The sequence below is a fragment of the Gopherus flavomarginatus genome, chromosome 1 (assembly GCF_025201925.1).
Source record: "Gopherus flavomarginatus isolate rGopFla2 chromosome 1, rGopFla2.mat.asm, whole genome shotgun sequence".
Lineage (NCBI taxonomy): Eukaryota > Metazoa > Chordata > Testudines > Testudinidae > Gopherus > Gopherus flavomarginatus.
Genome location: NC_066617.1, coordinates 356,803,904 through 356,830,064, shown reverse-complemented (window position 1 = coordinate 356,830,064; position 26,161 = coordinate 356,803,904). Strand labels below are relative to the sequence as shown.

At 44.1% G+C, this 26,161-nt stretch overlaps 1 protein-coding gene across 7 annotated transcripts in view; it reads right to left on the bottom strand.

The window, feature by feature from the left end:
- TENM4 (teneurin transmembrane protein 4) overlaps positions 1–26,161 on the bottom strand; it is a 1,003,172-nt gene that overhangs the window by 184,967 nt on the left and 792,044 nt on the right. For all 7 annotated transcript variants that reach the window (XM_050940297.1, XM_050940246.1, XM_050940262.1 and 4 more), the window contains 2 exons: positions 7,655–7,756; positions 761–955 (listed from right to left, as the gene is read on the bottom strand). In XM_050940297.1, coding sequence (XP_050796254.1) covers positions 761–955; positions 7,655–7,756 — 297 coding nt within the window. The remainder of the gene's footprint in view (positions 1–760; positions 956–7,654; positions 7,757–26,161) is intronic.

Below are 26,161 nucleotides of genomic sequence, written 5' to 3'. Positions count from 1 at the left end.
CCCGGTGCCGGAGAAGGTCAGTGCCGGGGAGTCTTTTCGGTGCCGGTGCGATCCGGTGCCGGCGCCGAGATCACAGCCTGCGAAGCCGCCGGGTCAAGTGCCGCCTCCATAAGGAGAGTTCGGAGTCTTTGATCCCTCTCCTTCTTTATTCTTGGCTTAAAAGCCTTGCAGATGCGGCACTTGTCCGATCTGTGCGATTCCCCCAGGCACTTCAGGCACGCATCGTGGGGGTCGCTGGTGGGCATAGGCTTCTTGCAGGCCGCACACTGCTTGAAGCCCGGCGAACCAGGCATGAGCCCGGAGCCGGGTGCCGGGAAGGGCTAAGCCCCCGGCGAAGAACTATTTACAACCTATTTAACTTAATACTACTATCTACACTTAACAATCTAATTAACAACTATAACAGTACGAGAGATAATCGAGAGATAACAAGGAGAGCTAGGGACGTGGAGGACAGCTATGCCGCGCTCCACAGTTCCAACGACCGACATGGCGGTAAGAAGGAACTAAGGAGCGGGCGGGCCGGCAGGGATATATATTGGGCGCCATGGCGGCGCCACTCCAGGGGGCGACCTGCCGGCCCACTGGAGTTGCTAGGGTAAAAAAGTTTCCGACGAACGTGCACGCGCGGTGCGCACACCTAACTGGAATGGATGTGAGCAATCACTCGAAGAAGAACTATTCAGTACCATTTCTCCATATGTAATTATAGATCAGCAATCAAAGCAAAAAAGGCTAATTGAATGTAATTTGCAAATACCTTCTTCGCAGCTCTCCCCCTTGTACCCTGGATTGCAGATACAGGTCCCCACGATGCACGTGCCATGGTTATTGCAGGATACGTCAATACACTGGTTTGTTGGAACATCACATTCTGCCCCTTTCCAGCCACTGTGGCACAGACATCGCCCTTTCATGTACTGACCATTTCCACTGCACAGTACCGGACAAGATGCTGAGAGAAATGGAAAAGAAACAGCATTATAACATACCTATGTTATATGTGGGTGAGGAAAGAACTTATTCTCGTCTTCATATATACTCTTCCACTGGGGTATCTCAACTCTGCCTTTAACACCAAGGGCAACACTTTTATATGGATCACACTCAGCTCTACATTTCCCATCTGTCTGTCTGCCTGGAATGTCTTTGCTCTTGGTTACCTCAGACCTTTCTACAAGTGAATGCTTAAAACATGAAATCATGCTTCTGGGTGAAAATGCCTCTTTATTCTGGGTCCCTGATGTGTCTTACAGCAATCTGGAGTCAGACCTTTCATTCAATCCCAAGATCAGAAGTATTGGAGTCCTCCAGGACCTTTAATCTTTTTCCCCCTTCCATACCTTCACTGTGTTTAGATCTGCTTTGCACTGTTTCTAGATCATCTGAATACTTCATCACTTCCTTGACCCTGCCTCTGCTGCAAACCTTAGCTATTTATTAAGCGCTCCCCCATTTGTGCTTTATAATTCCTGGTTTTATGGTCTTCAAGTTCTTTGCTGTGATGCAGCTGGAATTCTGCAGCCGATTATTCTCACACTTCAGTTCATGATAGCACCTTGCCAGGTTCTCAGCCACCCTTTATGGCCATCAGCTTCACTAGCTCTTCATCTCCAAATACAAAACTGTCCTCTTGTTTTTCAAAATGATTCTCTCTGAATATGTGTCCTGCTACTTCACTGCTCACGAACTCCACAGCTCCAGTCACGGACTCCCCTATGCTCCTCAACATGACTCTCCTTTACTGCCATGTCTAATTGGAAATGAGATGCTTCCTCTCTTCAAATACCATCTCAAAACCTAGAGAGACAAGGTAGGTGAGGTAATATCTTTTATTTGATCAACTTCTGTTGGTGAGAGAGACCAGCTTTCGAGCTACATGGAAATCTTCAGGTCTGGGAAAGGTACTAAGAGTGTCACACAGTGAAATACTGCATTAGATTGCACAGATAGTTTAGCATACCACTGCACATCTCAAAACCTATTCACTTTAGCCAGGCTCCCTTTGTCACATTACTGTATCATTCCATTTTCTCTTCACTGAAATTCAGCTGCAAGGACACATGTGTATCCCTGTTTTCTTTTGCCCACATCATCCTAGATGAGAGCACAGCTGGATAATCATTAGCTTACATGTCTGTCACTCACTAAAACATTTTCTGGACATTTTAGTGAAGAACATTATAGAGAAATTGTATACAATACTGCAGTCTGTATTGTAACCCACCTGCGCTAGACTTGGGCTGAATACAATGCCCCGTTTTACATTATTCCTGCATTTCAGTGCACACAGGAAGAGATATTCATTGTAGCTAAAGAAATCATCTCTCTGTCTGTTACTATCCTCTCAGGATAGCATCACAATGCTTCTCCAGTGTTGCTTTCATGCCTCTCATTACAGGCAAGCCAGTCTGAGTGTGTGAAAGCACCATGACAGCAGTGGCCCAATATAATAAGTTACCACCACTGACATTGTATTAAACCTGCTTGATCTACAATGGAACATATTTTCCTGATTAAAATACAAGATATTTACAAGGGAGAGGACCTTGGAAATGCTTGCTTGTTACAAAACAGTGCTTTATTTGCCTGAAATAAGGTACATTGAGAGTATGTGTGTCAAGTGCAACATTTGCAAGGTGATATCTATGTGCACAGCACAAGGCATAAATTGGGTAAGATATATTAGGTGCTACACACTGCCCAGAACAAAAGAAGCTCTGTAATTTAACTTTTTAGCTGACCTGACTGAAGGTTTCCATTCACCTGTCTAAAATTTAAAACACTGAATAATGGAGCCCATTTCAAGGGACAAGGAGAAGATAGAGCCAGAGCTTTCCTGAACGAGGACAAAGAATAATCCCCTTTAACCAGTGAGACTACACAGGTGCTAAGAAGGATTTACATGTGTTCTGACAAGACAGTTGATCACTCAGTACAAGATCAGATAAATTGCAGGCCACATATGAGAAGGCTAGAGTGCTAAAGAGGCCTGTGTGAGAACACATCCGTGACTGTCTCTAAACAGCTGCTGAGAATGACAAGGCAACAGTGATTGCAATGTCTCCTTTGTTGCATCCCACAATTATAGGGAAAGCAGGGATTTTTGGAATTCTTTAATCCCTTCCCTTCGTACCTCATTTTAAAAACCATGTCTTTTAGCTGGACCATTATAGAAGTGGAATCTTTATAATTCAGATTCTACCCAAACAGTGGTAAGAATGGTTGTGTGCGCTCTTGTTTAAATTATGGTAATATCCTTGAACAAATACGATTGCAATGACCCAAACACTCACCATTTATTATAAAGCACAACATTAAAGAATATCACTGCAAAATACTTCATTGGTTTGCTTGGATCTTTACAAATAAAAGAGCCCTTTCTCCCTTGCTCTAGGTGACCCTGGGATCGATCCAACATTCTAGCTCAGCAATATAATCTACATAAGAACATTAGAAAGGCCATACCAGGTCAGACCAAAGGTCCATCTAGCCCAGTATCTGTCTACCGACAGTGGCCAAAGCCAGGTGCCCCAGAGGGACTGAAGCTAACAGGCAATGATCAAGTGATCTCTCTCCTGCCATCCATCTCCATCCTCTGATGAACAGAGGCTAGGGACACCATTCTTTACCCTTCCTGGCTAATAGCCATTAATGGACTTAGCCATCATGAATTTATCCAGTTCCCTTTTAAACATTGTTATAGTCCCAGCCTTCACAACCTCCTCAGGTAAGGAGTTCCACAAGTTGACTGTGCGCTGTGTGAAGAAGAACTTCCTTTTATTTGTTTTAAACCTGCTGCCTATTAATTTCATTTGGTGACCCCTAGTTCTTGTATTGTGGGAATAAGTAAATAACTTTTCCTTATCCACTTTCTCTACATCACTCATGATTTTATATACCTCTATCATATCCCCCGTTAGTCTCCTCTTTTCCAAGCTGAAGAGGCCTAGCCTCTTTAATCTTTCCTTGTACGGGACCCTCTCCAAACCCCTAATCATTTTAGTTGCCCTTTTCTGAACCTTTTCTAGAGCTAGAATATCTTTTTTGAGGTGAGGAGACCACATCTGTACACAGTATTCGAGATGTGGGCGTACCATGGATTTATATAAGGGCAATAATATATTCTCAGTCTTATTCTCTATCCCCTTTTTAATGATTCCTAACATCCTGTTTGCCTTTTTAACTGCCTCTGCACACTGCATGGACATCTTCAGAGAACTATCCAAGATGATGCCAAGATCTTTTTCCTGACTCGTTGTAGCTAAATTAGCCCCCATCATATTGTATGTATAGCTGAGGTTATTTTTTCCAATGTGCATTACTTTACATTTATCCACATTAAATTTCATTTGCTATTTTGTTGCCCAATCACTTAGTTTTGTGAGATCTTTTTGAAGTTCTTCACAATCTGCTTTGATCTTAACTATCTTGAGTAGCTTAGTATCATCTGCAAACTTTGCCACCTCACTGTTTACTCCTTTCTCCAGATCATGTATGAATAAATTGAATAGGATTGGTCCTAGGACTGACCCTTGGGGAACACCACTAGTTACCCCTCTCCATTCTGAGAATTTACCATTAATTCTTACCCTTTGTTCCCTGTCTTTTAGCCAGTTCTCAGTTTCTGAAAGGATCTTCCTTTTTATCCCATGACAGCTTAATTTATGTAAGAGCCTTTGGTGAGGGACCTTGTCAAAGGCTTTCTGGAAATCTAAGTACACTATGTCCACTGGATCCCCCTTGTCCACATGTTTGTTGACTCCTTTAAAGAACTCTAATAGATTAGTAAGACACGATTTCCCTTTACAGAAACCATGTTGACTATTGCTCAACAGTTTATGTTTTTCTATGTGTCTGATAATTTTATTCTTAACTATTGTTTCGACTAATTTGCCCGGTACTGACGTTAGACTTACCGGTCTGTAATTGCCAGGATCACCTCTAGAGCCCTTTTTAAATATTGGCGTTACATTAGCTAACTTCCAGTCATTGGGTACTGAAGCTGATTTAAAGGACAGATTACAAACCTTAGTTAACAGTTCCGCAACTTCACATTTGAGTTCTTTCAGAACTCTTGGGTGAATGCCATGTGGTCCCGGTGACTTGTTAATGTTGAGTTTATCAATTAATTCCAAAACCTCCTCTAGTGACACTTCAATCTGTGAAAGTTCCTCAGATTTGTCACCTACAAAAGCTGGCTCAGGTTTGGGAATCTCCCTAACATCTTCAGCCATGAAGACTGAAGCAAAGAATCCATTTAGTTTCTCCACAATGACTTTACCGTCCTTAAGCACTCCTTTTGTATTTCGATCGTCCAGCAGCCTTGTCTCCTTCATGCAGCTAAAACTAATCAGCCAGGAAAAAGTTAATAATGACCCTTGGTTCAGCCCCTGATCCCTATTTCCAGCTCCTGTGAGGCCTCATCATGCTTCTCGCCCCATAAGATGAGCCTCGCAGCATGCAATAACAGATCCCACAATTTTACGCCAATCTGAAAAGCAAATGCCAAAGCTGAATTAAATTCATGGAACTACAGACTGGGCATCTTTACTGATCTCCACAGCAGCAGTATGGCATACAGAGAGAGGTGGTCTCTCAGGTAGGCAGGTCCCCAAGCCATTGAGTGATTTGCAGGCCAAAACCAACACCTTAAACTCCAACTGGAAACCAACAGGCAGCCAACCAGATCCCGGAGCACTGGTATCATGATTCACAGCAAGATGCTCCCACTTAACAAGTACCGCAGGGAGCACCACTGGCTGAAAACCCAACAGAAAACACATTGTAATGTAGTGCAACTCACTCCACTGTGGCACCCTTTGCTGGCTGTCCTGGGGATCAGCTCTGCTAGCAAGTGTGCCCTCTTCTGGTGGCGTCTTGCCACCATCACTTCTGCTCCAGGGACCCTGGTCACTCCCAGCTCTCCAGCTGCACTGCATTCTGTGCTCCCCTATTCTGGAGGACCTGCAGTCAGCTGTCCAGCCACTTCCCTCAAATGTGATCTAATGTCTGGTTACTTCCTCAGTGACGATGGGGGTGAATCTGGGCATGCCCACTACTCTGGGACCCTGTATATGGCAGCCACTTGCTGTGTCCCCTACAGCTCCTCGGTAGATCTCCCTGGGCCACTTCCCATTGACCCCAGCACCCTCTTTGCCCTTGCCTCAGGGCCTCAGCCTGCAAATCCCTGCAGCCCACCAGGAGCTGCCTTAAGCTCCCTGGGTCTCTGCCTGCTCTGTCCAGGGTGCTTGCTGCCTTCAGCCTGAAAGGCAGCCAGTCCATCTCCCTCAAGCTCCAGGGAGTGACTGAAGCTGCTCTGCTCTGCAACCCTTCTTATATGGGCCAGCCCAGCCCTGATTGGTTGTTCCTTGCAGCCCCTCTCTGATTGGCCACTTCCTGCACAGCCTCCTAAGGGCTCTATTAACCCTAGAGCCCAGTGTGGGGCAGGTGCCCCATCACACATACGCACAAATAGCATCAATCCCCCCAGATATTTCTTTCCATGTGGAGTCAGACGGTGTGATCTGGATCTACGGGGTTTAGCCACACAATTTTTTGACAAAAAGAAAGACTCAAAACAACCAGATTAATCAAGATGTCCACCCCTCTAAGCACATCTGCTGATGGAGACTTTGCAGTTGCCATGGTGGAGGTATAGAAACTCCAGTGATGTTTCTAGCCCTTGTGGTTAAGAAGCTAATGTGAACTGAGTGTAACTTATACACTGACTTCTATCTGAGTCTGCAGGCAGCCTGAAACAAGAGTTCTAAGAGGTGTGAATTGTCCCATTCATTCTACTGGATTGTGAGCTCTGAAACCCACTGGGGCACACTTCGGACAACCAGCTGAGCAGACAATTCTGTGTGTGCACAGAAGGGAAGGGGCCCGTGTTGTCATCCCTTCCCCTGGGCTGTGTGGAGGTGGTGTGAACAGGAGTATCACACACAGCCCTGTGCTCTGTTGGGTGGGGTTTGCTCACCCTCCTTTGGGAATGACTCTAACCAGCCTTAAGACAGGGAGCACTGGCCTAGGGGCAGAGGTGGGTTCCTTGTGCGAGCAATGCCTGGGTCAACCTCCTAAAACAGGGGTGGGGCCACATGTGGTCTCACGTTCCTAGTGCCATGGGTTGCCTTAATCTACCCTCGTCTATCTTCCCCCTCACTTTGGTTGCTGCAGGTCATCTATGGTAAGGCAGGGAGACCTCTGAGGCCTAAGGCAGGGACGAAGGTGCTTAAGGAAAACCTTCTTGATGGCTGAAGACAAAGGATCATTATAAAGTCCTGCTAATCCACAGATAAAGTGGTCTGCTGGAGAAACAATAGCATAGCCTTTCTAAGCCACCTTTTCTCAACACATTCCCAAAGAGAGAGCTCCTGGTGAGTCATTATCCTCATTGTTTGCTCACGTGCAGCTAGGGGGTGAGGTGGGGGGCTTAGAGGTTTGTGTCACTAAGGTTACCGCAAGCATGGCAAGTAATAAGCAAACAAACCCACAAAGCCAATCAGTTTCCACTCTGCTGCACCATCACAATCTGCAGCAGGTTTACTTATGAAGAACAGAACCATGAGCATACACTTCCAACACGCTCTGAGAATTGTAACTGGAGGAAACAACGTGTATAGAGGTTACTGAAACAGATACAAAAGCCTACCTCTGCCGCAGTCAGGACCTAGAAAGCCGAGGAAGCAATGGCAGGTTCCAGAAACACAGTCTCCATTCCCATAGCAGTTACTGGGACAATTATCCACTGATTCTAGAAGATGAAAAGAGAATTAAGATACTTTCTTTAGCCAAGAGAAATCCTCTTTCTTCGACAGAGCCCATCAGCAGTCTGATAACTTAAAGTGTGTATACAATAGCACAGATACTATAAAAAATATGGACCGGCAAACCCATCAAACCAAGTCAAAACTTCACCCAGAGTCTGAACAATTCCTGGTAACAGGTCTCCTCTATTATTTTTCTATACACTTCCTATTTATGATTTGACTGGAGACAAGAAATACCAGAAACTTCCTGTCAGAACTTGTATTCTTGCAAGATCTCCAGACCAATTTTGCAGATTCAAGAACCTTTGAATTTGGACATATTTATCTGAAAAGAACAGAGTTCATCTGAAACTGGAATTTCCCCTAGACTAAGTGCACTACAGATGCAAATTTGGAAGTTGGAGATGGTAAAACCTACAGGATCATCTTGTCAATCTACTTGCTTCCCATAGTACATTTTCTAGTGTGTTGTGTAAGGTGTTATTTAAAGTCCCACACAATGTGACTGTTTCCCTTGGGAGACAATTCCATGCCTGATATGGTTTCAAGTTAACTCCACAAATTACCTGACTGTGACAAAACATTAGATAATCATCTTCCAAGAACAGTTAATAGGTGAGGAAAATTATGTCTAGTGCTCTCTGTTTTGTTCCAATGCCAGCTCAGAGCATAGTGTTTACAGTTTGTCTTTAATAAAAAGAAGCACATGACTTATTAAACCTTATTTATCAATGACAAAGGGAATGAAAACCACTCTTTTCTTAAGTGAAGGTTGAGTAAAGGTAGGGTAGTTTTTTGTGCGTATCTTGGAAAGATGATAACACATTATGGTTCATCCCAGGTTATTATTTCAGATTTCCTCAAAGTGAAATGCATGTTACATTAAAAGTAGATTCATTTATACAGGTTGGGAATGGTAGAGCACTGGACAATAACTCTGCACTCTCAGGTGCTTAATTCATAGGGCTTTGTGGTAGCAAACCTATTTGTAAACCTCCTGTTCGTCTAATGAGCTGAAACATCTGGAGCCAAAAGTGGTATTAGTTTCTGAACTTGACAGAAAGGAAGCCTGTTTCTGATTGGCTCTGCCCTGATTGATAGGGGATCCTGAAGGCCACAGTAATGGACAAGGTGTAATTTAATCATCCATAGAGTGCAACGGCAGTTTTAAATAATAAAAACTGAGTTTCAGGCATGTGTGTTTTAGGACCCCACACATAGTTCCAATAAGTCCTGGGCTTTATTGTGCAGGTAAAGAAAGACTTATCACTTCTCTGACACTGAGGTTCTCATGCTAAGCAGACATCCTCTTTATGACGTATGGAAATAACGCCACAGTTTCTAGTTAACACTGGGTCTGATTCACCACGCTGTTAATGCAGGAGTACTGCAGGGACTCTGGACCTTTATTAGTTTTAACACTGCTGCAGCCTTCACCTATTTGCAGATGGATTTATATATCGAGCCTGACCCCAAGTAAAATTTCAACTTAGCCTATGAATAGTTGTTTTTCATAACTTTATGATGCTTATTCATATAGGTGTGATTCCATTACCACAGCAAAAGATCCTTGTCAGGAATTTTTGTTTTCAGTAAAATTTTCTCAGAACAGAGGTTGAATGATTTGTACATATTTAATATACATATAAGGGTCCCATAGAGAGGTCTTAGCTTACCATTATGGGCCCAATTCTGTAAGCCTCATTCACTCTGAGCAGTATTTACACATGCATTTCCCTTGAAGGTAATAAGAAACAGGGATACTCTAAGTACTACTCAGCATGATACGAGTCTCAATGTTAATAAAACGCCCACGGAATACAGAAATTTCCCATTCTTTTCAAGTTATGATTTTTGGTGACTGAACAGAGAAGCTGCAGAGGAGGCGGCGGCGGGTCCTTACAACTGTGAGGGGGCATGGAGTCTTTTGCATGTAAGAAAACAATTAACACAAACAACGAAGAGCACAGTCAGCATCTAAAGCACAATGCACCATTAGGCTTAGAACCCGTGACCTTTGCTCCAAAACCACAGGCATCTACCACTTTACCCATTAATTAAAGATCAGTCTCCATTAGTTACAGTAGCATTGAGAGTTTCTATTCTCTCTGTGACTGACCCTAATAGGCAGTATGTAGTATTCATATACAATTGTACAGACCTGGCATTCCCACACAGTATAGAGCAGGGTAACACATACATAATGACCCATGTATTAGATACAACCTTTCCCTCCCATGTACACTCAAAGTCGTAAAATTATTCCCCACTTTCTGATTTCCCAGAATAGTATTCTGCAAGTGTGGCCTCACCACAGATGACATCTTGACTTTGTCACTGACCACATTTACTGAAATTCTGCTCCAGTTTTCAGAGGGAAAGGACATGGACCTTATAATTGCAATCAAAGCCAGACAATAATTCAACACTTAGGAGAAAATTCACAATAGCAAATATGCTGTAGAGTACCTCCTCAGTTTTTAATTACGTGTTGACTACCCCATTCCACTAATAAGAAGCTAGGTCCTTAAAATCACTTTGTCACAGTTAAATGCTATCTGAGGTGTTACATTTTTCTAATGAGTCTGAGAGTGACACTTACTATAATGCCCTCATTTTATGGACATTTGCTTTTCTGCATGATTGTCCTGAAGTAACCCCTTCCAGGGAGACAGAAAGGACTGGAGAAGACTAAAATATTGTTCCCCCAGTGGTTGGTGCCATGTAACGTCTGCTTGACAGCAAAGAATATAAAAGCCTGGCTGGTGTAACACAGGGCAATTAAAGGTCCCTATATTCTTCCAAAAGCTCTCTGACAATTGAGACCAACTTTTCGGCAACAAGAAAGATCCATGTTACATGATCACCCTGTTTTCCAAAGTTAGGGTAGGAAAGGAAGCTGCTTCCACATAGCTCAAAAAATATTTTCAAACAGTGGGTGCTAAACGGACATGCTGTTCCTTCACTCTCTCTGGTAGCCACTGAGACCAAACAAGCACTGTGACTGGGGGGCTGAGGAGCAGAAGTCTAAGAGCTGACTGGCAGTGGGATATTCTTCATTCATTTCATTTCTATGCATTCCAGAATGTGACCCTACTCCGGTTCTCCAGAACTCTCCTAACCTGGGTGCTCTTTTTAATTTGGAGGCAGCAACAAAACCACATCTACCTAAAGCTCCTAAGAAAATCCTGCAGTTGCATCACAAGGCTGGATCTGGTTTCAGGGGTTAGACGTCTACATGAAAAATCTAGTAGACTAAAGTAAAGTTTTACTAAGTTCAGTAAGTCAGGGATTGTCTTAATGTTTGCAGGAGTCATAGCTCCTGAAGGACTGAACTGGGCATGTCGGCCACCCTCTGCATCTCTTTCTGATTCCAATGCCAGAGGAAATTGGCTGACCATGTGAGTTGCCAAGTCAGAACAAGATCACAGAGCACCTAATGCTCCTGCCTAAAGCCAGCCTGCCGGCAGCATGAAACATAAGTAGTGTTACTGCACCAGCTGGAATCCTGTTCGTGTGACAATCTTACAGCTTGCACATACTCATTGTTCTATCCATTGACTGGAAAATAAAAATGAGGTGAAGTGAGAGTGTTTTAAGAAAATATGGGGAAAACATGGAAATATGAAAAATAAAACAGCTAAATTTGCACACATGTGGCAGAAGAGAGGACTTGGCTAAAACTTCAATGGTTGCTATGATCAATTAAATTAATAAATTCCATAAAGCATCAAAGCCAGTTGAACTGGGCAAGTGTTTAAAAGCACTCTTCTCCCTTAAGTATGCTCATATACCGTAATATTAGCTAGGGTATGTTTGAGTTCCAGTATCCATCCTAACCCTTATTTTTCAGCTTTGTCATAACTATACACATATCTCTAGGTATTACCCTCACCCCACAATTCACACTAGTCAAACCCACCTCGCCCAGGGAGAAGGGAAGGATTTGCAAAAGTGTCTCAGATCTATAAAAGCAAGAGGTGGAAAATATTTATTAGATAAGAACACACCCGTTCCAGAGCTAAACTGCCCCGCTACTGCACACTTTCAGCATCTTCTATAGTATAGTGTTAATTGTTTCAATTGATAAGAGGCCAGATCCTGATCTGGGGTACATCGGCATAACTCCATTTGCAACACTGATTTATATCAGCTGCGGATCTGGCCCAGGTTTTTTGATCAGATCTCATATGAGACTGTCAGTCCGAGCGAGCTCACAGTTAGGAAGTTACTGGAAATTCAAACTAAATTTTTCATTGTATAACTTCATCCTATTACTTGTCTTTCCAGTGCACCTCTTTTTATTAAACAGAAGAATCTAGATGCCATTTTGCTGTCCATACCAATAATAAGACTTTGTTCTATATGTCTTTCATCAAAGGACCTCAAAGGGCTTTAGTAAAGGTCAGTCTCTTACTATTTCCATTTTCCAGATGGGAAAACTGAGGCACAGGCCTGTTATACTAATTATACCAACATTAAAAAAGTGTGACAGAGGCAGGAACTGAGCTGATGTTTGCTAGCTCCCAGGCTGGTGGTCTGTTCAGTGGATCACTTTGCTTCTGACAAAGAGATGTGCAAAGGTCAAATGTATTGTGGTGAGCTTATAAACATCTATCACTCTGGCCTACAATTACCTGTATGAATTACCTTTATTCAGATGAAATACAATAAATATATTAAAGAGATGGACAAATTGCTAGACTCTGGATAGATTTTTCTTTCAGATAATTACCGTGCTCATTGGTCAGCAGTATTGCTACTGTAATTGTATATCTTTCTTATTTATTTATTCAGCTTAATAACTCGGGTCTATATCTTTGGGCCAGAGGCCAAGGCAGACATCTAGCTGACACCAAATCGTATTAGAGGCTGCAGTAACACAATTATACATTAAAGTTAAATATTTTATAGCTACGATAGCCACCAAGAATCATCACTCCCTAGGCAGTTAGAGGGAATTATCTACTGGCAAAGAAAAACTAGTTATCCAGCAGGCAATGGAAAGTAGTAGCTTTCCTAGGAGTTAATAAGTATCAAGGCTGTTTTCTAACTACTGATTAAATTCCACTCAATGCAGATACTCCAGTAATTTCTTTTGGTAACATCCCTAGACTGTGCTTTTGATCTGGGGCTGTCCGGCATTTGCTATATCTAGTAATAATACTTTGCACTGTTAGTACCTTTAAGCTTATCCACAAAAAATATGATTTAATGAATCAATCCTGATGCCAACTCCTGTGAAGTAGATACAGTGAATAATATCAAACTTTTGTACAGCTGGGTAAATTAAGGCACAGCGGGTATACCTACGTGGTAAGTGCCCAGCCGTGGTAGCATAGGTGCCGACTCCATGGGTACTCCAGCCTGGGAGAACCCACAGAAAAAAATTAGCGGTGCTTAGCTCCCACCAGCATCCAACCTCCCCTCACTTCCCCCTCCCCAGCACCTCCCACCTGCCGGCTGCCCTGTCGATCAATTGCTCCCCCTCCCTCCCAGTGCCTCCCACCTACTGCGGTGTGCAGGAGGTGCTGGGAGGGAGGGGGAGGAGTAGGGACGGGGCATGCTCGGGGAGGAGGCAGAACGGGGCAGGAAGAGGCGGGACTGGGGCAGGAAGAAGTGGGGCTGGGGCTTGGGGGAAGGGGTAGAGTGGGGGCAGGAAGAAGTGGGGCAGGGGTGGGTGCTTAGGGGAAAGGGTAGAGTGGGGGCAGAGCCTGCAGCTGAGCGGGGGTTCAGCACCCCGGAGGAAAGTTAGAAGCCAGTGCCCGAGTGCGGCAGACAGACTTGCGCTAGCGGGGTTCAAACTAGCACAGTGAAGACAGCAGTGTGATACTGGGGTACCCGCAAGAACTTGCGCTGGCCACCTAAGCTTGAACCCAGGCTATTGGCGAAGGAGAATCCACCACAACACTAGGTAAAATGTCCCAATGGTCGATCACCCGCACTGTTAAAAATGTACAACTTCCTGCCATTCTGAACTTATCTTAGCTCAACTTCCAGCCACTGAATTGTCTTATACCTTTCTCTGCTAGACTGAAGAGTCCAGGATGGGTCTGAGCTTGGGTGTCTAGCCCAAGCCCCTGCCAGTGCCGTACCACCCGTACCGCTATTTTTAGTGTGCTAGCTTGAGCCCGGAAAGCTTGAATGTGTCTAGCTGTGTTGAGCGGCTCACTCCCAGCTGCAGTGTAGACATGTCCAGGGAGGTTAAATGACTAGTCTATGGACACACAGTAAGCCAGTACAAGACTAGGAATCCTGATTCCATGTCCGATGCTCTAACTAGCTGTCCACACTGCCTCTCCAAAAGAAGTGGCTCAAAGACTTGTGCTTGCCTCTAAGGCTTCCAGCAGGCTGAGAGAATTACCATGTCAACCCTGCTCACCATCAAAGGAAAAGGTGTTCGCTTCACCCTTGCTTGTGCTGGCTGACCCCTGAAGCAGTGGCCCTGGAGGCTTAAGACACCTGCCAAACAAAAACCAACCAACCGGGGGCGGAGAGAGCATTTCCAGAAAACCAAACCACAGCACGGAACTTGCAGGAAAACCCATCTCGGCTCATGTTTTAAATCCCCTTTCCCATGTTAAGCTTGGCCTGTCTATCGTACTCCTGCTGAACAATCTTGCTACAAACATGAATGCTTTCATTAGACAAACTAACCAACCAACCAGCCAGCCAGCTGTACGTGATCCCAAGGGTTACCGCAGATGGATTTTTCCAAGTTAAGTAAATAAACTCAGTTATGCCCAGACAGGAAGCCATTACGACTGACTCTCCACAAGCCCTGCCCACCTCTAGTCATTTAAACCTGAGTAAAGGGAGCAGCAAACATGTCCAGTTCTGCTCTGGTTGCGTCTTACCCCTGCTTTGCACCAGTGTGAATGACTGCAGAAGGGAGTCAGATCCGTGGGCCCAGTTCATCATTGCCCTTTTATGCCAATAATGTCAAGGCATAAGACCCCTCCCCCCCAACTCTCTCCAGGGGAGTAACACTGACATAGAGGGTCTCCGCAGCCCTCCTCTCCCACCAGAGGCCCTGGCACAGCACTGTGTTCGGTGTGTTTGTGTGGTCATTTTTATGTTTCAGCAACCCTGTGTTGCTGCCTGGGTCCCAGCCAGTCCCAGCAAGCCACTCTCTCTCTGTCCTTGCTCTGGCCTAGAGGGAATATTCACACCAATATTCTCACTGCAATAATTGATCTCTGCCACAGTAAGCCTCATCACTGCTTCCCCTGTTTAACAAGTACTATAACAGCCCTTGGGAAGTAAAAGACAGTGAAAGCAGAAGATTCTGAGCCTCAGTGAACACAACCCATAATTTCATCTGTCCAGCCCATCGGGAGCTCTTGAGGGTTCATTTGCTTTCTAAGGAAACAATGCTATTCAATGAAATTCATTCTGGTGGAATTATAAATCAAAAGGACAGTCAGCTGCTACAGTAATTCTGATAATGACACCAATACAGAATCATGGAGGAGCGAGGAGATAAAACAGGTTTCAGACACCTGGAAATTTCAAACTTGATTCTGTGGGTAAATAAAAGACCCCACAACTAAAGCAAATGCAGACATGCTGGATCCAATATTCTCTTGCTCCTCCTTTTCCTTCCCAATTTGAAGTCTGAAAGGATTGGTTCCTTCCTCTCTGCACCTGCAGAAATTTCAATTCTTCTGCTTCAGCTGTATTTTAGAATCTTTTACTTTTCTAGTTCAAATCATCCACACCTGGCAGCTGGGAATGTGAATGTCTTGACAGCATCATGGAAACCCAGTCATTATTTCTGAGTGATCGTTCTCAGTTTCCTCTTCTGCAGGACGCCTAGTCTGATGCTGATACTGCTCATGCCATTTGACGGTTTGCTAGATTTTGATTTTTTTCTGAAGGTTGCGAGGTGATTTAATTAAAGATCCATGTACGTAGCCCCCTTTTTACTCTAAAATCCCACTGGAGGTCTAACCTCCACATGCAGGTATCAGGAAGCCACATTAGGAAGAGGGCATTGGGAAGACATTCCTTTAAATAGCTTCCCCAGAAAGTCAGTGTGAAGTACCATAATCACACCATCCAATTTCATTTTGATTTCCCCGCACTCCTCCTCTGCTGGAACCAATGAAACACATTTTTAATGGCAGGTACCCCATACTTCCATCAGCCTATTGACAGTACATTCCTGCTCAATGCAGCAGTGACTCTGCCGTCTGGATTGTTTCAAACTCAGAATGGTGAAGTACATAAAGTTTGGATTCTAAAATCAGTTTGGATAAACGTCCAAAAGCTTGGACTGCTTATCCAAACTACCTGGACCCTCTGAGTCCACCGAAGGCCCCAGCACATCATGTGAGATTTCAGCACTTCTGCTTCTAGTCCTGGCTTTAAATACTTTCTAGCTACTTATATAGCCCTCACCAGCATACCAGCTTAGTGCAAGAGCAACCTTCTTCATAGTATTTCAGCACATCTATTTCCAAACCAAGCTGGAAAAGCTGCACAAACAGCCTTTCGTGACATATTTTTAGAACTTCTGGTTCTATTCTCAGCTGGAATCTGGAACTGGGATGGGGGAAGCCTAATCATTACAGAAGCTTAAAGAAGGTTTGATCTGAGTCTGGTTTTGGAAAGAGGGGAAAGTTTGGTTTGGGAGAATGCTTCTCTCTCTTATTCATCCCTCACCTCTTACTCTCCTTTTTAAGAGAAATGCTGCCAGTGAGGAATGCTTGATAGATGAAGGCCACTGTTTGCTTGGAAGCACAATGGGTGGGATTTCAAAAGCACTGAGCATTGGCCTAACTCTGCTCCCATTGAAGTCACTGGTAATTCTGCTCTAACTGAAGTCAATGGTCAAACTCCCATCGACTTGACCTGGACCAGAGTTAGAGCAGCATTGCAGGCCTTTGGAAAATCTCTCCCTATGTGCCTCTGCTGTTTAGTGATGTACAACACACACAATTTCTACTCTGATACCTTAAGAGACACATGAACACTGAAGAAAGACACAGAAGGGACAGCAAATTACAGTTCTTAAGGAATTGCATGGGACCATTTCAAAATCTCTGATCTATCTCAGATGCTCTTACCTACTCATTTATCACACATGTCATAAGCTAGCTGGGAAGAACTTTCAGCAAATGGAGTTCCTGGGGTATAATAAAGCCTACTTACTTGAATACAGTTCCCACATTACTTAGGTGAGAGGGAATCTTTAAAGTGCAGTTCCTATGTATAATGAGGATACCACATTCACCTCTGCAACTACCACGTAAAACAATGGTGCTCTAGACCAAACTGGGGCCCATAGACACTCCAGAGGATCTGCGGGTCCTGATGATCAACTGATCCCCAGCATGCAGGAGGCATTGGGAGGGAGGGGGAGAGTGGGGACAGGTGCGCTCAGGGGATGGGGCAGAATCATGTCTGGAGCCATCAGCCCTGTTGATCAACTCTTCCCCCTCTCTCCCAGTGCCTCCTACATGCTGGGGAACAGCTGTTCAGTGGCATGCAGGAGGCTCTGGAAGGGAGGAGTGGAGCGGGGATAGGGCATGCTTGAGGGAGGGAGCAGAAAGAGGAGGGGGAAAAGAGGGGTAGGGGTGGAGCAGGGGCGAGAAGATGTGGGGTGTGGGTGAAGCCTTGGGGGAAGGGGTGGAGTGGGGGCAGGCCCTGGGGCTGAGCAAGGGGTTTGGAGGTCTGCGAAAAATTTTAAATCAAAATGGGGGTCCTCGGGTTGCTAAAGTTTGAGAACCGCTGCTCTAGACTATACCACAGGAATGTTCCTTTTCCTTCCTTTCTTTTTGTAAATGGCATATTTCAGAATCTGAATTATGGTCCAATAAATGACATTCTCATATCCCTGATTTGCCTAAGGGATTGCAAGCATAAATCTACTGAAATTTTTTTGTCCTTCTCACTCATATAAATTGTTGCAAACTAATATAGGAAACAACAATTATTCAGCCTTAAGGTTTAAGCTAGCAAATGGGAAGTCTAGTATGTTACATTTTCTGTGCTTGTAGCCTGGGGCAAGGCTAAAGCTGGCTTTTGAGTCTCATTTGTAATTATACTGTGAATGTGTGTACATATTCTAGGGAAAACACCCACCGCCCCCCCACACACACGCCCTCAACTGTGGATTGATTCAGTTAAATAAATGACATTAAATAAAGCAGTGTTATCATTTTAGGTACATTAAAATAAATTTATTTTCACTTTACACAGACTTGGGCTAATAAATTATGGATGCAGTACCCAGAATGGCAAACATTTAATGGGTTACATTTTTAGAGTGGGATGACAAAGGGTGGGGGCCTGAATTCCTAGTTCTGTTTCTGGCTCTCCAGGTGACTTGCTGTGTTAACTGGGGCAAATCACTTAACCTCATGCCTCAGTTTACCCATCTATAAAATGGGTTCAGCACCACTTACTGTATCTACCTTGCAGAGAGTGCTGTAAGGATTAAAGAAAGGAGTCATGAGTTCACTACGTATGCATTTGTGCATGCAGAAAAGCGGCCACTGTTAAAACATCACCATGGGCCAATGGTTACCACACAGTGAGGGGAATGAGAGGGGCAGGGAGCAGGGTGGTGACCATTTCCCCTTCTACAAAGAGCAAGAGAAATCTCTGGCCACTGTTAAGAGAAGCTGACCCTCTGTTGGCTTCTACCCGACGGATGTGCTCAATTACCGGCTCGTGCATCCAAGCACATATTTTATGGGTACCCTTTAAGCACAGACATTTGAAAATTAAGCAATAAGAAGCCCAATGTTCCAACACAAAGAAGGCTTTCCTTCTGTTTGCCAAAATATACAAGCAACTCTCAGAACTTGTATTTTTGCTCTTTACTGCTACAGCATAAATGGAATTAAAAGTCAAGCAGCACTGTAACATGACACAGGAATAAAACGAGCTGTGCTTACATTAGCCTGCAGCCTGGGACATAGAGACAGAGCTATACACAAAAGTGCAAAAACTAAAACCATATGTCCTGGAGTTTCCTTGATTTGCAAATTTCTCCAGAAGGCTTCAGATAACACTAGAAGCCTTGTCATTAAAGCAGAATTCCACTGTTCTAAGAAACATAAAATAAAAAAAGTAACTTTAGAATTAAATAAACCTTTTCTTGACCCTAAAGCCGAAGTAATTACCCCAATCAATAAACCTTTAGTACAAACTCTATAAGATCAAGAGAACTCGTCTGCTGCAAACAGCACATTGACAAGCAGTGGGTGACTGAGGGAGTTCAAGGATACCAGCCCATGTCAGTACAGATGTCGGCAGAGCTCGTTAAAAAAAACAACCTCTTTTTTTTCCCTCTTGCAAACTACTAATCAAAAATAGAGAGAACATTCCTTGTGCATTAACCAACATTTATTTTTCAATCCTGCAGTGTCTTCTGAAATTACAAGGACTATTCTGAAGTGGAATTCATGCCAGAAAAATTGCCAGAAAAATTGTCCTGAGAGCGGATGCTGAATTAATTATTCCATCTGTGGTTTACTGCTAATCTAGCTTTACATGGAGTGGGACAATCCCAAAAGTTACTTTGAAACATAGCCTTTCCATTCAGAGAATCAAGGAAGAGAGACACTGTATGCAGAAACAGAGGCTGTGAAAATTGTTACTGCCACGTGTCTGACTGAAACCTTACAGTTTCTTACTTAATTATCTTTGAGATGTGTCACAGATTTCCCCTTTATTGGAGGTGTCGTAAGTTTCTGACTCAAAGGTCCTGCAAATAACCATTATGCACACCATCAGAGTTGGGAAGGAGGGTTGTTATGCAAGAATTCTTTTGGACACTTGCAAACAAGAAAAAAAGGTCATCCTATGTAAGACCTAGATTTGGACTGACTGGTCTGATTTCAGGGTTTTGGAAGCACCTTGGGCCCCACCTGTATAAGAAAGCCCCATTTAGCAGACAGAATGTCGCACCGTCAGAACAGGTGTTAGACAAGAGCGCAGCCAGCCTACTTCACTTTACACGGTACAGCTACAATGCAGCACATGTCCTGTGACAACTCTGGCAGAAATAATAATGAAACAGTGTGGGATTTGCTTTCCCCGTTGTTCGTCTGGCAGTGACACAAGCCAAATGGCAGGATGGGAATTGGCCACTGACTGAAACTGAAAAGGACTTAAAAACCTGGAGAAGTATTAAGTCTGCAGGAAATCACAGGCAACACTGGGGCAACTAGAGAGATGGGCTTTGATATTATCTAGACTATCCCTGAAAGGTGTTTGTCCAACCTGCTCTTAAAAATTCCCAATGATGGAAATTCCACTACCTCCCAGGGCAATTTATTCCAGTTCTTAACCACCCTGACAGGTAGGAAGTTTTTGGAAGACCTGCAGGACTGGGGCACAAGTGAGGGGATTTAGGGAGTAATGGTAGCTTTGGTGCAGTCACAGGAGATACTCAGATGCTACAGTGAGGAAGGCCATATAATTACCTGGATAGACACATAGTCACTTATTTACTGAGAGTAAGATTCAAGAACCTCACTGTGGATTTCAACTAAGGAAACATTAGCTAGTGTGAAAAATACAAGCCCCTCACCACATTTCCCTCCCCAACAAAAAGCTCCATTTCTAGACCCAAACCAAAGGTTTTTTTTTAAAGGATCTACATTTTAATTCCATCCCTCCCCCCAGCTGCTTTTGACCCATCAGGGGTAACTGGAAATGCTATAATGATGTGGGAAAGTCTTTTCTTGCAAGGCTTCAAGCTGAATTTTGCAGAGACAAGAGATCTGGGAAATTCTTGGATAAATAGCTGCTCTGAGACCTGAATTGTGAACCTTTTGAAATTAATCCATTACAGTTTAAAACACAGTAATAATACCTAGATGGATAATAATATTCACAAAGAAACAAGCTTCTTGAGGGGCTAACAGGTTAGGAGGGTTGATGATGGGACAGAAAACTTCCAGTTCCAGAGCTTTTACTCAACCTAGTTTAGAAATGACGAAAAGTGGGTACCATCAGGGGCTCCTCAGTGGCCTGTGTAAATGATGGCTGTCAGTCCAATTCTTCACGAACGGTTATTTACCTCACAGAAACCACCACTGTAGTTGGCACCAGTTGTGATGTTTCAAAGACGGCAAGGACTGAATAGGTGCCAAGAGCAAGTTGCCTTCTCAGCTCTAGCCATGGAGTAAATTTCAAAAGTGCTTCAGGGTACATTTACACAGCTGGTGGCAATAAGCCCCCCAGGCCAGGCTGACAGACACGGGTTAGCAAGACTCATGCTAGCACTCTAAAAATAGCTCTGTAGGCAGTGCTTTGAAGTTGCAAGTCTGGGAAGGAGCCTGAGTTCTGAAGCTGACTCCCCATCCTTGGGCTTTAGAGCCCGAGCTCCAGCCTAGGCTGCAATTTCAGAGTCCTAAGTAACTCATGAAACTAAGGCTTGGTCTATACTACACAGTAAGGTCAACATACGGCAGCTTATGTCAACCTATTTATGTCAGTGTACACACTACAGCCTTGTTCCCGCCGATGTAAGTGCCCTACTATGCCGACATAAATCCACCTCCATGAGAGGCGTGTGGCTTATGTTGGTGTAGTTAGGGCGACACAGTGTCTGTGTAGAACTGTGTTACTTACATGTCATTCTTTCCTCCATTTCACAGCTCCAGCACTGATGACTAAATTGGCAAGAAAGCTGGGCTGTCACCGGGGCAGGTGGAGGGCTCCAGCTAGAGCCTGGCTGCCCCTGGGCTCCCTACTTCCAGCCAGGTTGCTGCTTGGAGGCTCCCGGCTCCCCCTGGGGAGCCCAGGTACAGTATGGTGGCTCTCCATGAACCCTGGTACTTCCCGGGGGCTCTCTGCTCCCTGTGGGGAGCCCAGAGGCTGCACCAAGGCTCCTGAGAGCTGCTCAGACTCTGGGTACAGGGCTCACTGCCAGGAGCCTAGCTGCATCAGGGAGCTGGGAGCCCAGGGGGCAGCTGGGCTCCCGGCGGTGCGGAGCTGAGAGCCTCGGGGGCAGCCAGGCTCCAGGCAGGGAGCTGTATATGGAGCTGACAGCTCAGGGTCAACCCACACACTGCCCCTCTTTGGTTGGTGGAAGTGCTCCTGGTGAAGAAGCACACCACCGACAGAAGAAGGGTAGTGTGGACAGGTACCACTGCAGTAAGTAAGTCGACCTAACGTAGGCTGACATACGTTTCTACTGAGGACATGCCCTAAACCCTATTTTCAAAAGAGACGTAGGCACCTAGAAGCCTAAGTGCCACTGACTTTCAATTAGATTTAGGCTTAAGTGCCTATGTCACTTTTGAAAATGGGACTTAAGATACTTCTGAAAATGTTTCTGGTAATTATTTTAGTTTAAAACATAGTGGTGGAGTAGCAGAGACACTTGCAATACTGCTGCCTATTCTGAATCTGTTAGTAACAGGATAAATGTAAGATTTCAGTGTGCACGGCTGTCAATCTTTCATTAGCACTGAATTAACATGAAAAGATCCTAAACAAATGTATGACTCTGGGTTTGTGCAAAGAGTTAACAGGATGCCACGTGAGTGGAAATAACAAAGGTGTTGAGGGGTAACTCAGGATGCAGATTCTGTGATTTCACAGAAGGGGATTGATCACAGGGCAGCAAGAGAACAAAAAGAGGGTTTTTTTGGCTTTTAACTGAACAGAACTCCTAACTATAATCTGACAGGGCTTTACAACTTTGAGGAACTCGTGTGGGAGGTATCTGAACCAAACAGGAAGAATCCAAAGTACCAGGAAGAAGGCACTGAAGACTTGAGGCTAATCAAAAATGGCCATCCAATGGAGTAGCTGTCAGCCAGGGCATGCAAGGGGAATCACAGAGCTCAAGGCAAAACCTGTTTGCAGACCACGCGAAGTACCACTAATAGTTTAGCAGAAGTAAAGTTGTGACTTTCCTCACCAGTCATTTTTCTTTAATATCAATTTTTTTTCAGTACAAGTTGAGCAGACGGAAATGTCTCTGAGCTTAGGAAGTGAAGGATTCTTAGCGACATGCCCAGAGAATGGCCCCTTTAGGTAGAAATGCTCAGAAGTCTTGCTGTGACTCAGGAAAAGTGACCCTTAGTTTTGACCATGCAAACAAAAGGGAAATAGCTTTTCTGAATAGCTGGGCCCAGCCAGCAACATCCTTAGACTCAAGGGCTCTTAACTTTAAGCATGCCCTGAAGTGCTTTGCTGGAGAAGAGCCTTGGGGCCAAACTCAGAAAGGATGGATCAGATGGTGTAAGCTAGATCCTCATCTACCGAGGCTTCCTTAGACCTACTTACACCAACTCTCTCGATGTGTAACGAAGTCTAAGTCAGTGTAACTCAGAATTTGAGGAATGGGAAGAAGGGGTGAGTTAAAGCAGATGCCATCCTATTTTAGCATGTACCTCCTTCGGGCTCCTCAGCACGTACATTTAGACTCTCAGACACCAACACGGAGGGTTAGAGAACCTCTAACAGATTCTGAGTTTTTGAAAGTGGCTAAGTCGGTGGAACATAGGCACTGACTGTACTGAAATCAAGTGTGAGTTACAGAAACTCCCACTAGACTTTCTTGGGAGCAACCTAAATACTGAAATCTGTGCAGAGAAGTTTTCAGACAGGGTTAAGTCAGAACACTTCATATAATTTCTTGCACCACCTCTTGCACCCAGGAGAAATCATGCACCCTCGCTCTCTTCTAGTCTACACTCTACTATTGTGAAGAATTCCTATGTCAATCTCCTGGCTCACAATGTGTCTACATCTTCTTGCATTTGAACTCTTGTCCCAGGGAATGTACTGGGCTTGGTTATATTTTAGGCTCCTGCAGGAAGGAGCCTGTCTTTTGATATGTACTGTAAAGTGCTGTGCACACTTACTGGGCTCTATAAATACAACCTCTAGGTCTCTTTGTACTTTGATGGAGAAAAGCACTCACTGGCAGTTTTCTTTATGGGCAGCAGAGGGGCAGGAGGAATGACGGTACTTTTCTTAATCTTAAATCATGCTTCTTGCCGAAGCTAAAAGCTAGCTAAAAGCTCGCATCCCATAATGGGAGTTCTACAAGCACTTCTCCTTGCTTGCTGGGGTATGAAGCTGCACCAGTAAACAGACAACCTTTCCTCCCACATGCTTTCGCTCTCTCCCCCTCTCTAGTGCATAGCTGAATGCTTTCCTCCTTTTGATTTTTCCATGGCCCTACATAGCCCAGCCTGCTACAGCTCAGCAGGAACAGCTGCTGACAGGCTCCCTCTCTGACTTCATAGATGCTGCTTTCAGGCTCTCAGATGTTTCTTGCCTCCTTGAACAGATTTTTGGCCAACATCTCTGTCTCAGATGTGCTGACTCCAGTTCTCCCTTAGCCTCCTATTTTATTCCACTTATAGCAGATTGCTCTGACTAAATCACTGCTGTCAGGCAGAGGTGAATCCACAAGGCGCTTTTCAGAGAAGTGTTTCTATTAAAAATTTCAGAACATGCTGCCAATGTCATTTACAAGAAGGGTAATTCATTATTGAGAGACACTGATTCTCCATTCCTTTATGATGTTTTGTGCTGTAATTTAGGGGAACGAAATGAAAAAAGGTTATTAAAAACTGAAAACTATGCCACAATAATCTTTTTCCCCCCTTCCTCTGAATTACCATTATTTAGCATCAGCATGAGTTTTGATTGGAATTATAATGCCGCATTCTCTCACAGTTTACATGTGATGCCAGGTGCATATACAGGAAAAGATGTTGACAAAGTCCAATCCTTTTGGCTATGATGTTTCTATGGTAGGCAAATCTACCTCCTTATAGGAAATGGGCTAAGATGAAAGTGCTATCAAAGCAAATGACAATACTACTGAGTGAGTGGATTTCCTTCTAGCTTTGCAGGATTCCAAAACTCTAACTAGGCACAGCCTCGTGCTTTACTAAATTAAATGTGCCATCGAGCTGGGAATGCAGATTGCTTGCATTTTGCTCCTGTTTTCACATGAACAATGGAGAGTATGATCAGTCCAGACAGGTAGTGTACAATAATTACAGTCAGTGTTGCAATATAGAGAAACTGACCTATGCTGACTGATTTTACTGAAGGTTTGGTCAGTTAGAAAGCAGAAGGTAAACTTAGTGGAATCTGTCCAAAATGTTTGTTTCTGGAACACGTAACACACTCAAACAGGACTCCCGCTGACATTAGGGGAGTTTTTTCCAAGAAAAGGCTGCAGGATTTGGCCTTCTGCGGTTATTATTAACTGTTATCCATTATTGTGAATTAGTAGGTATATAGCACTTTTCATCTTCAATCAATTCATTCTCACAGCACCTCCATGGGCCAGATAGATAGTATTATCTCCACTTTACAGAGCAGGAAACTGAAGCAGAGAGAGATTAAACAATATACACAAGCCTGAAGGGAGTCAGTGTCAGCACTTGGATTAAAATAGAGTCATGGCTCCCAGGCCTGTGCTCAGACTGCTAGATCCTGCCTCTTCCTTGATAATGCTTACAAATTTGAAATGCTTTTTCCCTGTATTTATTATTTCTTCGGATTTCTGCAATAAGCAAACAGAGATTTTTCCATGTGCCACTCCCACAAAAATAAAATCAAACGACAGCCATCAGAGTTCAACACCACCCAAACACAAACCTTCTCTCCTTGCACATAAATGTAACCTGCTCATCACATAGGACTTGATATATTTATATGGCACTGGACTTTTACACCCAGGTTCATAAACCTGGACTGTCAGGTTGCTGCATCCTCTTTACTATCGTATCAACAGAAATTGCAACACAAGATGCTACAGTATTTATGGACTTAAAGGGTAGCAACCGTGTCTTGTCAGAGCTGATGAACACACTGAAAAGGGTCTGAGATTCTCCTATACATAGTATCCTATTTAATGATTTCACAGGAAACCTCCAGCAGATATTTTAAAAGGCTGCTGTTGAAAACGACCATATAAGCAAGGCGCTGACCGCTTCTGGCCATTAAAGTTCTCTTTTTGTAAGGTGTTAGCTTAGCTGTGGTACCCTGGTCAAATTCCTGTCAGGCAGTCACATCGTGCTTATCTAAAATTCAGACTCTAAACTCATTTGACACAGTAGTTTTCACATCCTGTGTCAAAGCAGGTCATTTGTGTCCTTTCTATGTACTGTGGCTTTGCACTATTATATGGCAACTGGTGGTGAAATGATTCCTCAGACAGCGCAAAATCCTGCCTGCACCATCTTATTAGGGCTGGTCTACATGTTGCATTGGTCTGTACCAGGGGGTGTAAATTCTAGTGTGCACGAGTGTGTCACACACTAACTGGCCCATATGGACCCTGCTGGCGCATACTGAAAGTGTGCATTAATTTAGTCCCATTTCAAACAATACTATGTAACCTGCATTAAGGAGCTTTTAGTGCACGCCAGCAGGGTCCACACAGGTCG